The sequence below is a fragment of the Ictalurus furcatus genome, chromosome 23, assembly GCF_023375685.1.
Source record: "Ictalurus furcatus strain D&B chromosome 23, Billie_1.0, whole genome shotgun sequence".
Classification (NCBI taxonomy): Eukaryota; Metazoa; Chordata; class Actinopteri; order Siluriformes; family Ictaluridae; genus Ictalurus; species Ictalurus furcatus.
Genome location: NC_071277.1, coordinates 16,869,906 through 16,884,275, shown reverse-complemented (window position 1 = coordinate 16,884,275; position 14,370 = coordinate 16,869,906). Strand labels below are relative to the sequence as shown.

Sequence of the window (14,370 nt, the reverse complement as noted above, 5' to 3'; positions counted from 1 at the left end):
CACCGTGTGTGTGTATTTTGTTAGCCAGTTATATAGTCTAAATGAAGAGTCTATTGTTTGGTTGTTGGTTTGTATTAAATACTATAATAAAACAGTTTTGACTAGTGTGTTTTATTGAACAGTACTGATTAAAATCCATGCATGATCTTTATGTATGAGCTTGACTAGTATACATGATTTAGCAGTGTTGATATAGCATTCCTGATATAAATTAGGGATAGGGATAAATTCACACACTTAAAATCTCTATCCTGTGTTTAAATATTTCTGTAAAGCTGCTTTGAGACCATGACTGTTGTAAAAAAAAAAAAAGCACTATACAAATAAAATTGAATTGAATGGAATTGAATAATATCCACTAATTATTTAATGAACATCTATTTCTGATTAAGTAGTATGGACTACTTGTATGCTGTAGTAGTATGCTTAATTCTTAAAAATGATTGTTAAATTATTTTAAAATTATTTTTAATACTTAATTCTTAAAAATACAACTCTAATAATAATAATAATAATAATAATAATAATAATAATAATAATAATTATTATTATTATTATTATTATTATTATTATCGTAATAATTAATAATTATAATTATACTACTACTACTACTACTACTAATAATAATAATAATAATAATTAATTATTATTATTATTATTATTATTGTTATTTAATAATGAATAATAGTTTAATTTGAAATAATAATAATAAAAAAAGTCATTATTTAAAATAATAAGAAGCAGTATACTGAGTTTAAAAGTATGGACTGTACTGTGTTTTTTTTCTTTTGTTGTTTGTTTGTTTGTTTTGTTTTTAAGAACAGAGACCCTATAGAAACTCCTCATTCCAAACCCATAATGCGTCCTGACCCATAATTTTCTTCTATATCTTCTAGCAATTGCAATATCCTCACTTCTACTTTTGCACATTTCTACACCACTGTGGCTCATTAGAGAATGATTTGCACAGATTATTAGTCTATGAGTATATATGTGTTTATGGACACAAATATAGGATAAGAGTCCATCAAAGGGCAACATGCAAACACACTCACACACTCATTGACACCTAGGAGCAATTTAGCCAATAGCATAGCCAATCTCCTGGAGAACCTGGAGGAAACCCACACAATACTCCACACAGACGGCTCAGGATCAAACCGGAACCCTGGAGCTGTGAGACGGCTGTGCTACCTGTGCTACCTGTACTACCTGCTTTCTACAAATATTAAGTAAAAATACTTTCATCCAGTAGTGAAGTTACTTAGAGCTGCGAGTCAGAAGATAACATAACATCCTGTCCGAGAGCACCCACTGAGCCCCAAACTATCTATATATCCCTGTATGTCTGGGATGTGATCCCACCTCACTTGGGAAGTTGTTTTGGAAGCCAGTTGGGTAAATCTACAGTAAATGTCAGCATTTGCTCCAAATGATATACAAAAGTGCTTTTCTCTATACTTTAGTATGAATCAACTTCCATTATGTGATGAAATATGCCATCTGGATGCTCTATGCAGAAGTGCTATACTTGATTATGATAGCCATGAATGCCCTTCACCAGTTTATATTCAACATCATTAGTTGTCTGTAGACAAATTGCCCAATTGCTCTTGTCAGCGGCTTGATTACTCACCCAATCTTTGAATGAAAGCTAGCCAACCTTTCGTCTTTCATCAACCTCCATGTTTACACTGAGTGCTACAGCGTACATATGACCAAACCTGAGGCCCGGGAACATGTCGATGGCTCTCAAAGTGACTCCTTTACTATTAATCCAGGTATTTTTTTTCCACTGGCAGCAAATACTGTAGCAAATGGAATGGAAACCACTTCGCCGCTGCTGAGGATGGCCGCATATGGACCACACATTAGCTTTAGACTGCAATTGATATGAACAGTTTTGCTACGATGGCTTAGGACTACAATTGCCATGGTAGCTTTAGGACTGCAATTGCCATGAACCGTTTTGCACTCAAGTCTCCATCAGTGAACAGTTGAAACAGTACCTTCAACAAAATTGGCTTCATGTTAAAACTATATAGCACACGTAAATACTATATAATGCACAGTTATAGAAGGGAATGATTTATAATCTGTTATAAACCCAGATGAGGATAGGTTCCCCTTTTGAGTCTGGTTCCTCTCAATGTTTCGTCCTCATGTCATCTCAGGGAGTATTTCCTTGCCACCCTCACCTCTGGCTTGCTCATTAGGGATACATTTATAAATGTAAATGTTATGTCTGGAATTTAAATATTTCTGTAAAGCTTTGTGACAATGTCCATAGAATGCCATTGCGCTAATTAAAATCCTGATGTTGGAGAGTTGTTCGCGGAGTTTTGTCTCTAAACAGATGGTCTATTGTATCACTGTAGTAACGACCAAAAAAAAAACCCCAGCCTCGTTAATGTGCTGGATGTGTTGTCGAAGAATGGCTGTGAAAATGCAGGCTTGTATAAGGTGTAGGGCTGATATCGTGATAAACATTCAGTGCGTTTACATGGACAACAATAATCCACTATTAACCCGATTAAGACAATAGTCTGATTAAGAAACTAGCATGTAAACAGCAATTTTTAATTACCTTAATCCGATTAAAGTCATACTCGAAGTAAACACTAATGGAATTAAGACATGTTGAGTACTCCTGTTTTAGTTGCATTATCGACGTGTATTACAGACATGTAAACACCTTAATCACACTAGTAATGTTGTGTGAGAGTTTTCACCGCATTTTGCGACAGGACACGATCACACACGGCAGCGCTCAACCGTTTTACGGCAAACAAGAGAGCACGGCTGCATCCCAAACCGCGTACCGGCAACTACTATAGGCCTGTAGTAGGAGAAATACATGTATCTCGGCTACTATATAGACGGTAAGTACGCGGTTTGGGACGCAGCCCACGGCTTCAAGCAGTCGTCTGTTTGCACGTACAGCATGACAAATAATTAACCGCACTTGAAGCGTTGGTAAAAAAAAATTAATAACACCCAAAATTGTATACGGTACCATAACGAAGACCAACTGTATGTTGATACGTGAAATTCTGGAGGGACGTCGGACGGCGTGGCGCGGTGACGTAATGACGTGTGCTGTTAATCGAACTATGTTCTATAACATGTAAAACGGGTACATGAAAGGAGTATTCTAAAAGTGACTCATGTAAACACCTTAATCACAATATTATACGTCTATATTCAGAATAAGGTCAATAATTAGATTACCGCTGTCCATGTAAACGTAGTCATTTTCGGATTTTGCTAGAATAACGTTTTACAATCTTAATTAAGATCTGTACTGTTTTGAAATGAAAATTTGATTCTTTACAATTTGTAAACGTGTTCACAGACTTATTAAAATCAGTAAACAAACAAATGTATTATTGATTTCTTTACATTTAAATTAAATAGATAGATAGATAGATAGATAGATAGATAAAGTAGCATTTAACTCACGTTTTCTTAATGTAACACTACTGTTTTGCTGGCAGTTTGTACCTATACAGTATATAATGATGCATATCCTGTATCACATTATCATTTAGACATCTACTCCTAATTGTATTTGGAGAGGAGTACAAACCCTGCACTACGCAAGTGAACACAGCCTAGCATCAGCATAGCATGTGCATTTGCTGTGTTTTTTTGTTGTTGTTGTTGTTTTGTTTTTTTTTTGCAAAAGTGTTGCTCTGAACAGTTTTCCCCACTACGCTCGTTAGTAATCTTGTTAACTCAAGAGTACACAGCACACACGCCAACATCGTGCCTGTCTTCCAAACCAATCTGGGCATCGTATTAGTGGCATCTGTGCCTTGTTCTACCAACATGCAAACAAGCCATGAAAGACTTTAGTGACTACAAGCTAACAGCATGGAATTTTAGCCATGATGGTTTTATTTACGATGTTGTCCCGTCGCCTTTTTATGCCCTTGCTAACTGTGCTTTGTGCTCACAATACTCCAGTGAATGTGGTTATAAGAATGAAACGTAGCATAATTAAAGTGCTCATTTGCAAGCCTTAGCATTGAGACCACACATGGTAGCTGTTGTCACACTTGTGTGCAGGGCTACAAAATTAGGGATATTTAAGCTGAACCCACATCTTCACAACACACTGTTAAAAACCAACAGATTAACAGTCTAATTCATTAGCGTTTCTATAGTAACGACTCATTCACTTGAATGCCATTTGACACATTCGACACATAATCTAAGACTAATAATAAACACATTATTTGTGTGGTGTTATTTAACAAAGGAATACATCTTATCATTGATATGGTGTCATTTTGTTAACATTTATGTAAGGAGTCTCCAGTGTCAGCGCTTTGGAGCAATCAGTAAATTTCCCACTGTGTGATAGTCAGCAGGACTGAGAGCTTTGTGTTCTTTGGGTTTTCTCTAACAGTACACCCTGTTGTGTTTTAGTCCTTACTTAATACAGTGCTTTATACTGCCTAGAAAAAGAACTTGCCGAAAACAGATGTCCTTCATCAACTGTGCAAGAATAGGGCTTCTGAAGCTGTGGGAGGTGAATATTTGCAGTTTCACCTCCTACAGCTTCAGATGCACTTGGCTTGCCCTGTTCAGTGTTTAAGCGACAGTGAAACTTGGTATGGCAGATTTTCCAGCTTCCTGGCCTTTGCACACACTATAAATAACTGTTTTGTATTTTTCCACAATTAAATCTTCATGGCCTTTCCATTGCCTAATCTCAGCAAGGAGGTTTTTATTCTTCATTTTTGTCAGAATTAGGCTTGCATAATGCATTTAGAAACCGAAACAACAGGGGTCCTAAAACTGAACCATGAGGATCTTTGCATATCTTGATTGTCAGATTTTCAGATTTGCTGCTTCTTTAAATACACTCTGTTAACAGTCATTTTCCAGAACAAAATATTATTGTGAAATGGGTTTGGTTTCCAAACCTGTCCTCAGAATAGCCCAGTAATACGTTACACATATTTTGTTAAGTTACAATAGCACCCTAAGTGAGCCACTGATTAGCTGAATCACACTATTAGCGGAATTTAACCGATACCCAGGTGTATTGGATGTAATTACATATACCGGACTGCCTTGAGGAGAAATTTGAAATCACAAAAAAAAAGTCATAGTTTTAAATGAAACAAAAAGATTGTATCAAAGAGCAGTATCCTACCAAACTGGATTTTTCATAATTCCCCTCTGACTTCCTTCTCCGAAAGGCTGCGAGTCAATAAGCACGATTTCATCTCAGCCCTTGGCAAGCTCCAGCAATTGTAATTACGGTGACATATTGAGGCAATTAACTCATCTCGCCTTAAATCTGCTCTGTATCGTATATCACACAACTTACTTGGGCGTAGCTTTGAGAAATTGAAAACATGGACCGAGGAAAGGATTTGACTGCATCAAAGAAGTGGAGATTTTTAAAAATGGATAGACAAGTCCATTATTTTTTTTGTCATTTCTTCTACAAATGGCTGACAATTTAAAAAGGAAACCAGTGGCCCAGCCCAATCCAACACGTTTGGGTGAATTTGGAGTGACAAGTTAGACAGCACTCTCTATCACCGTCATGAAAACACCATTTGAGAGAATATCCTTTGGAAGAACGGGGGTCTATTCTTCCAGTACATGTTCTGGTGACTCATGGTGGCCCATGAGATGGCCCAACATTCCCCACTTGGTAGCTGTCATATGATAGGGGAGAGCTGGCTAATTGGTAGTGCTGTAAGTTTAAATCCCAGGACTTCCAGAGATCCAATTGGTCTCTTGAGCAATGCCCTTAATCCTTAAATGTACAGCTTTGTGCTTGGATGGGCTTTTGACTCAGTAGTAAGTATGCTGAATGTAAAAACATTATGCAATAAGGTGCAAGTGTTGGTGGTGTTTTGGGGGTACTTTATGAATTTTATGTTCATATCAGGTAGGTGTTTGAGGGCAACAGGGTTTTGAAGCTGACTGCCTTAGAAAAGTGTGGCAGTAGCAACAGTTAGATATCTGATAACATTCTTGGTGGTTTGGTAAGGGGATAACAAGAGGCCATAACGAAATAATATGTGTGGAAAGTCTCCAACAAAAAAATTGGAAACTGACACCAGCATTTTCTCTTCCCGCCCTCACCTTTGGAATAATAAATCATTATGAAAGCTGTATTATTCTTCCGGCTTATTATTAGCTGCCTGGACAGATCGATAGTATCCTTTAACTTGCGGGACAGTTTAGTGAGATATTATCTCACTATTGAGCCCACTAATGTGCTTTAATGTTCCAAACAGAACTGAGTTATGGCACAAGTTTTGAGCCTGAAAAACTTTGCTGTCCATATAGCAGCTTTTGATTTACAGAACTTTTGATTTGATGGCTATGGAAGGTCCACATTACAGGACTGCCAGAGAGCCACTGTAGGGCCTATTTGGTCCTAATTTAATGTTGGACAGTGAAAATAGTGGTGTGTTGGGAATGTAGTGTTGGGTATGGGGAAGTGTGGTGTGTTTGGAATATAGTGTTTGTGAGAAGTGTGGTGTGTTGTGAATGAAGTGTTGGGTATTGAGAAGTTTGGTGTGTTGGGAATGTTGTGTTGTTGATAATGGTGGTGTTGGGAATGTAGTGTTGGTGTAAATGGTGGTGTGTTGGGAATGTAGTGTTGGGTACTGAGAAGTTTGGTGTGTTGGGAATGTTGAGTTGTTGATAATGGTGGTGTGTTGGGAATGTTGAGTTGTTGATAATGGTGGTGTGTTGGGAATGTTGTGTTGTTGATAATGGTGGTGCGTTGGGAATGTTGTGTTGCTGTAAATGGTGGTGTGTTGGGAATGTAGTGTTGGGTATTGAAAAGTTTGGTGTGTTGGGAATGTTGTGTTGGTGTAAATGGTGGTGTGTTGGGAAAGTTGTGTTGTTGATAATGGTGGTGTGTTGGGAATGTTGAGTTGTTGATAATGGTGGTGCGTTGGGAATGTTGTGTTGGTGTAAATGGTGGTGTGTTAGGAATGTAGTGTTGGGTACTGAGAAGTTTGGTGTGTTGGGAATGTTGTGTTGGTGTAAATGGTGGTGTGTTGGGAAAGTTGTGTTGTTGATAATGGTGGTGTGTTGGGAATGTTGAGTTGTTGATAATGGTGGTGCGTTGGGAATGTTGTGTTGGTGTAAATGGTGGTGTGTTAGGAATGTAGTGTTGGGTACTGAGAAGTTTGGTGTGTTCGGAATGTTGTGTTGGTGTAAATGGTGGTGTGTTGGGAAAGTTGTGTTGTTGATAATGGTGGTGTGTTGGGAATGTTGAGTTGTTGATAATGGTGGTGTGTTGGGAATGTTGTGTTGTTGATAATGGTGGTGTGTTGGGAATGTTGAGTTGGTGTAAATGGTGGTGTGTTGGGAATGTAGTGCTGAGTATTGAAAAGTTTGGTGTGTTGGGAATGTTGTGTTGGTGTAAATGGTGGTGTATTTGGACTGTATCTTGATTGTTTTTGTTTGTTTGTTTCTGTTTTGCAGAGTGGAGAGGCTTCTGTCTTTGAGGTGAATATCCGGTATGTTGGAGGCCTGCTATCTGCGTACTACCTTACTGGAGATGAGGTAAGCTCAAAACATGCCTATGTTATACGTCACGTTATTCTGCGTCACATGTAGAGTCATATCCAAAATTCAAACATTTTATTTGGCTGTGTTCTTGTTATTGTTTATTTATCATTGCACACAGATCCTTTTTGTTCTATAATCAGAATATATCCATATACTATTTGTTTCAATTTTTCCACATACAGTAGCCGTGACTTCATAGGTGTATTTAAAAGTAATGCAAATGAATGAAATCAATGAATAAGTGCAGATCTTTTATATTTCTTGACATCAGGCACACACACAAACACTTACATGAACTAAGCCTCCAACTTTTCCCACAGGAGCAGGAGAGCTACGCTAGAATAACATGCCTAGACTTATTGCTCCATTAAAGAGGATAAAATCATACTGGTCCGAAACTAATGGCCGAGGAATCTGTCGATACAAAGCCTCTCGAGTCAGCTTAACGTGTATTGATTGAAAATCTGAAAAAGTGGGAGAAAATAGATGCGTGGAATTTTCCTGCCATTTCAGCTTTTTGCTTTAGAGTGGATACTGTTGGTATTTAGTGTGTGTGGGGGGGAGGGGGTGTGGGGCGTGACTTTTACACTGACGTCCACTCGGGAAGAGTAGCTGTCCTTTCAGAACAACAGTGTAAAAGCTCCGAAGAGAACAAATGGAGCAGATTTAAGGTTTTTGTACATAGACTGCACAATTTACTGATGCTTAATTAATATGATGAAAATTCACAACAAAGATGGCTGCTACACGCCAGTTGATTAATTTTGAAGTCTTTTGATGCTGTTTACAACAGCACATTATCTAACCTAATGTAACACTAATATGATTTTTAAAAAGCCTTCATTTTTATTCCTGATCGCTTGATTTGTTTAGTATTTCATTTATTCATTCCATTTATTCATTGTTAATTAGTATGGGGTTTTTTTTTTCTTCATTTGGTGTGTTAATTTATTTATTCCTTCGTTTATCAATTTATTTGTTAATTATTTTTTTCCCGCTTCCTTCCTTCCTTCCTTCCTTCCTTCCTGGTCGCAAATCCAGATTTAGCACCTCACAAACACTCTCTGCTTCTTTTTTTTGGCTTTTAGCTGAGGACATCCACCACCTTTTGCCTTCAGCCTTTGTCGCTCATTTTTGTTTATATTTCCTCCTTGAAGAGGAAATGAAGAAAATGTACAACACATCGTCAAGTAAAACATAACTCCCTCATTCTCCCGCTCTCTTTTTTCATGTGATTCATTTTCATGTGATTCATATTCATGTGATTCATTTACATGTGATTCATTTACCTTTTCTCTTCTCTCCTCCCTTCCCTTTCCCAAATATTTCATTGAGAAGAAAAAAAACAAAAAAAAACCAAGGAAAACAAAATTAAAAGTACCAAAACTGTAGAGCTGGAAGGCCGAGTGCAAAAGAAGAATAAAAGTGGAAAAAAAAACACTATATAGGTGATGCAGTTCACCCCGATATCAAGAGTTTAACGTAGTCTCCTGCTTCCTCCGCTGAAATAAAGTCCTTCTGAGCACCGTTATATGTAATGCGAAGCCGAGCTGGCTGAAGTATTCCATAGCGAGCCCCCTCAATACCATAAAGTTGACGCCGAACCTCGTTAAACGCAGCCCGGGCCCAGGTGGTTTTGGCTGTGTAGTCAGGGAAAACGGAGATGGTCAAATCCCTCACTTTAATCCGCTGGAGCTCTCTCGCACGGCGTAAAATATCAACACAGTCACTGTGATAGTGGAATCTGCACACAATAGCTCGTGGTCGTTCACCAGGCTTGGGCTTGGGCTGAAGGGTCCGGTGGGACCGGTCCAGAACCGGCTCCTTCTCCAGACCAAACACCTCTTTTAACAAGGCCGCTACAGCAGCAGTTGTACAGGTGTCAGCGCCCTCTGGAACTCCCACTATCCTAACGCTATTGCGCCGTGACCTCGACTCCAAATCCTCACATTTATTCTCTAATTGAGTCACGGTCGCAGTGAGAGACTCGATAGTAGTCTTCATATGAGCTATGTCATCGGTGCAAACGGAGAGAGCGTGCCCCATTTCCCCAACAGTACCTTTCAGTGTTGATATGTTAGCATCGGTAGCGACTTTATCACCAGCCTGCTGTGTCTTCACGGCCTGCAGGTCAAGCTGGATAGTAGACAGCGCATCCCTGAACATCGCCTGAAACTCCTTTTTAAAAATATCTGCAATGTCCTTCCTCAGTGAAGCCAGCAACTCAAGGCTGAGTGCGGCGAAGTCAGGGTCACTGCTCGGGGACGCGGATTCAGGGGGAGAAGGGGACTCGCTCACGTCGCACACACTAGGTCTCAGTCGTGTCTGAATGCTACCACGGGTTTTCATGTTCTTTCCAGACATCTTAACGTGCCACAAAGTTAAAAGTGCAAATAAGGAAACGAAGTAGAATAAGTCAAAATATATTATATGACCAAAAAGCGCTAATTAATTACAATTTTAATCGAAATCAGCAGGAGCCTCCAACTTCGCGTCTTACTCCATCAAACACCGAATTCGATTTTTTCGTTCTCCCGCTCTCTATTTTTCTCTCGTCACTCTTTTCTCTGCCTGTCTGTCCCTGTCCGTCTCTCTGCCTGACTGTCTCTCTGCCTGTCTCTCTCTCTGTCCGTCTCTCTGCCTGTCTCTCTCTCTGTCTGTCTCTCTGCCTGTCTCTGTGTCTCTGTACGTCTCTCTGCCTGACTGTGTCTCTCTGCCTGTCTCTCTCGCTGTCCGTCTCTCTGCCTGACTGTGTTTCTCTGCCTGTCTCTCTCTCTGTCCATCTCTCTGCCTGTCTCTCTCTGTCCATCTCTCTGTCTGTGTGTGTCTCCCTGCCTGTCTCTGTGTCTCTGTACGTCTCTTTCTGCCTGTCTGTGTCTCTCTGCCTGTCTCTCTGCCTGTCTGTGTCGCTCTCCCTGTCTCTGTCTCTCTGCCTGTCTCTCTGCCTGACTGTGTCTCTCTGCCTGTCTCTCTCTGTCCATCTCTCTGTCTGTCTCTCTCTTTGTCCGTCTCTCTCTGCCTGTCTCTCTGCCTGACTGTGTCTCTCTGCCTGTCTCTCTCTGTCCATCTCTCTGTCTGTCTCTCTCTTTGTCCGTCTCTCTCTGCCTGTCTCTGTGTCTCTGTATGTCTCTCTGCCTGTCTGTGTCTCTCTGCCTGTCTCTATGTCTCTGTACGTCTCTCTCTGCCTGTCTGTGTCTCTCTGCCTGTCTCTCTGCCTGTCTATGTCGCTCTGCCTGTCTCTGTGTCTCTGTATGTCTCTCTGCCTGTCTGTGTCTCTCTGCCTGTCTTGCTCTCTGTCCGTCTCTCTGCATGTCTCTCTGCCTGTCTCTCTGCCTGTCTCTGTGTCTCTGTATGTCTCTCTGCCTGTCTGTGTCTCTCTGCCTGTCTTTGTCTCTCTGCCTGTCTCTGTGTCTCTGTATGTCTCTCTGCCTGTCTTTGTCTCTCTGCCTGTCTCTGTGTCTCTGTATGTCTCTCTGCCTGTCTTTGTCTCTCTGCCTGTCTCTCTGCCTGTCTTTCTCTCTGTCCTTCTCTCAGCCTGGTTCTCTGTCTGCCTGTCTTTGTCTCTGTCCGTCTCTCTGCCTTTCTCTCTGCCTTTTTCTGTGTCTCTCTGCCTGTCTCTCTGCCTGTTTCTGTGTCTCTCTGCCTGTTTCTGTGTCTCTCTGCCTGTCTCTCTGCCTGTTTCTGTGTCTCTCTGCCTGTTGCTTTGCATGTTGCTCTTCTCTTCCTCTACTTTTATTATCTATTTAGGCCCTGTACTTTCCCTTTCTTTTTTTTCCTTTTCACTCACTTCATTTTGCTTTTGCTTTTCTTTTTTACTTTCTTTCTTTCATTTAAAGCCCACTAAGTTCCCCATTCTTTTGGCTGCATAAAGATTTTGACACCATTATCTATATTTAAAGTTAAGTATCATTTCTCAGTACTCCCCCCCCCCTTTCTTGGTGCTAGCAATGGAGACTCCTTCCATAAATGTTAAATAAATGTCCAGACACACAAATCTTCACCGCATCATCGATTATATGTTTTTACTTAAATAACACCACATTTAAAGTTAAATTATTTTAAACTATGTGGTGCGCCAGCCACATACTGTAAGTCCCTGTGAATGAGCTGTTATTATAGATCACGTATTATCTAAATAAAAATATGTTGTCCCTAAAATCAATGAATAATCGTGATCTCAGTATTGTTAAAAATAATCGTGATTTTCATTTGGGCCGTCATCGTGCAGCCCTACTGGATACCGAAGCAGGTGGTAGAGTAGATTTTTCACTTAATTCACTACTCTTTACTGGTTAGGTGAAAGCTGTAGAATAATTTTGTGTGTGTGTGTGGGGGGGGGGGTGATTAGAGGTACACACACACACACACACATACACTTACACTGACTGTTGAGTTTGTGAGGAGTGTGAAACTTCACACTTGTCAAATCACCTGCTATGGCCTAATAATGAAACATGTACACATTTGTATTAATCTAGAAAATTACAGGCTGTTAATGTCTATCAGTAACTTTATTATACTCAATAATTGTCTAGATCTGTACGTGACTATATCATTTGAGACACGGCATTTGTCTCTGCAGGCGATGGATTTGTTTTTTTCTTGCATGCCACCAGATAGAGTGTGTTGTCTGCATTTTCTGATGGAAGTGTCAATATAGCTTAGCCTCCCACTGTGAGCCTGTCCCGTGTGGGTGTGTGTGAGTGTGGGTGGGTGTTTGGATGTGTATGCCAGCTGTCTGAGCTCTGCATGTGTTTTTGACGGCTTTGATAAGATCAAAATTGAGATTTCCGAACCAGCAGTAGTTATGGTAGAAGAGGAAATAAACTACTACTACTACTACTAATAATAATAATAATAATACATGTTACCCTGCCTTGTGCCCCATGCTCCCTGGGATAGGCTCCAGGTTCCCTGCGACCCAGTAGGATAAGCGGAATAGAACATTAATGGATGGATAATACATGTTGCCTCAAGCAGCTATATGTGGGGTCCAAGCACCTATTACAAATATGTCCCCCAGTGGCCAATTACTTGCCAAGTTTCACAGAACATTAGATAGACCACGTACTGTTCAAAGTTTCTTGACTATAGCTGAGTTCTAACCCTGTCAAATGGCTCCTGAACGCTGATTGGCTAATGGCAGCCATGTTGTTTAACTAATAAATAAATGACTCATTAGAAATTCAGTTCCATATTAAACACAGATTCAGAATACCGAATTTCACATCGATCAGACTTACAGTTTCTGAGTAACAGCTATTCGAACGTAACTCCGCACCCTACGGATGACCACACCCAAACTTTAAAGACGTCCTCTGCATCTTATCTTAAAGATACTTTCTCCTACTGTGAGTCTCACACGGATGGCACACGTCGTCAGTCTCACGTGGAGACAGCACGTACAAGCACGTGCATGTCTCTCGACTCGCTGTAGAAAAGAGAGAAAAGAGATTCAGCATGTTCATCCCTTCATCTGTTTTCTCCTCACATGCTGCGGTCCCTGACCAGATTTCCCAGAGATAGTAACTCTCACACACAGATTAGATTAACACCCGTCTGCTGGCAGTCGAGGTGTATGGGGTGCAGGAATTAGTGTTATTGGAAGCGAAGTCGTCCCTCGTCTCTATAATTTTGTCCTGCTCGATTGTTTCCATCCTCTGAGTTTTCCCTTTCATGGTGTTTTATGGTAACAGTCATTAAAAAGACACCCAGTGGTCGCTGCTCTGTTTTAATTTGCGCAGCAATCTCTCGGTCACATCTCGCGCTGAGAGGCAGAATCGATTTATCTAAAGCCCTGCGCTCTATACTTCGGTGATTTCAGAGATGTTAAGACCAATGAAACACTTGCGCATGTGTTTGTGAGAAATTCTTTTTGTTTCTGTCCCACTTGCATGAACTCAAGTTCTAAATCCTGACTATACCAAAGCAAGGAGTCTGAAAGAGCATAGGTGTTCCGCTGTCATGGTTTCCCCCCTCATGTTACCATCTCCATGTCATCTGCTGGTGTTGGTCAACTGTGTTTTCTCAAGTCGAGAGTCGATGCAGCGTCTACCAGGAGATTTTAAAGCACTTCATGCGTCCGTCTGCTGACGAACTTTATGGAGATGCTGATTTCCTTTTCCAGCAGGACTCGACACCTGCCCACAGTGCCAAAACTACTAGTAACTGGTTTGCTGAGCATGGTGTTACTGTGCTCGATTGTCCAGCCGACTCGCCTGACCCGAACCCCTTAGAGAATCTATGAGAGACACCAGACCCAACGATACAGACGAGCCGAAGGCCGCTATCAAAGCAACCTGGGCTTCCAGAACACCTCAGCAGTGCCACAGTCTGGTTTCCTCCATGCAGCACCACATTGATGCAGTGATTCGTTCAAAAGGATTAAAGCCCCGACCGAGTATCAGCGCATAAATCAACATACTTTTCACAAGGTCGATATTTCTGTATTATAAATTCTTTATTCTAATATTTTGAGATACTGGATGTTTGATTTCCGTGAGCTGTAATCCGTAATCATCAAGATTAAAACAAAAAAACGCGTGAAATATTTCACTTAATGTGTAATGAATCTAGAATATATGAAAGTTCCACTTTTGGAATTAAATTACGGGGAAAAAAATGAACTTTTCCACAATATTCAAATTTTTTGAGATGCACCCGTACCACTAATATATTAGTCTAAGTATAATAAGTCAATTATGGCAGTTGTGCTACACCACCATTTATGGTAGCTTGTTGTTTATGGAGATTTTACTCGCCAACAGTTGTTGTAAACTATTGTAGAAAGTCGAGCAAGCAGAGCTTAAC

General features: G+C 40.4%; 1 protein-coding gene across 1 annotated transcript in view; it reads left to right on the top strand.

Moving 5' to 3' along the window:
• The window catches only part of LOC128599559 (mannosyl-oligosaccharide 1,2-alpha-mannosidase IA), a 226,890-nt gene that overhangs the window by 159,270 nt on the left and 53,250 nt on the right, over positions 1–14,370 (top strand). Inside the window, exon 4 of the mRNA XM_053611274.1 lies at positions 7,474–7,554. Coding sequence (XP_053467249.1) covers positions 7,474–7,554 — 81 coding nt within the window. The remainder of the gene's footprint in view (positions 1–7,473; positions 7,555–14,370) is intronic.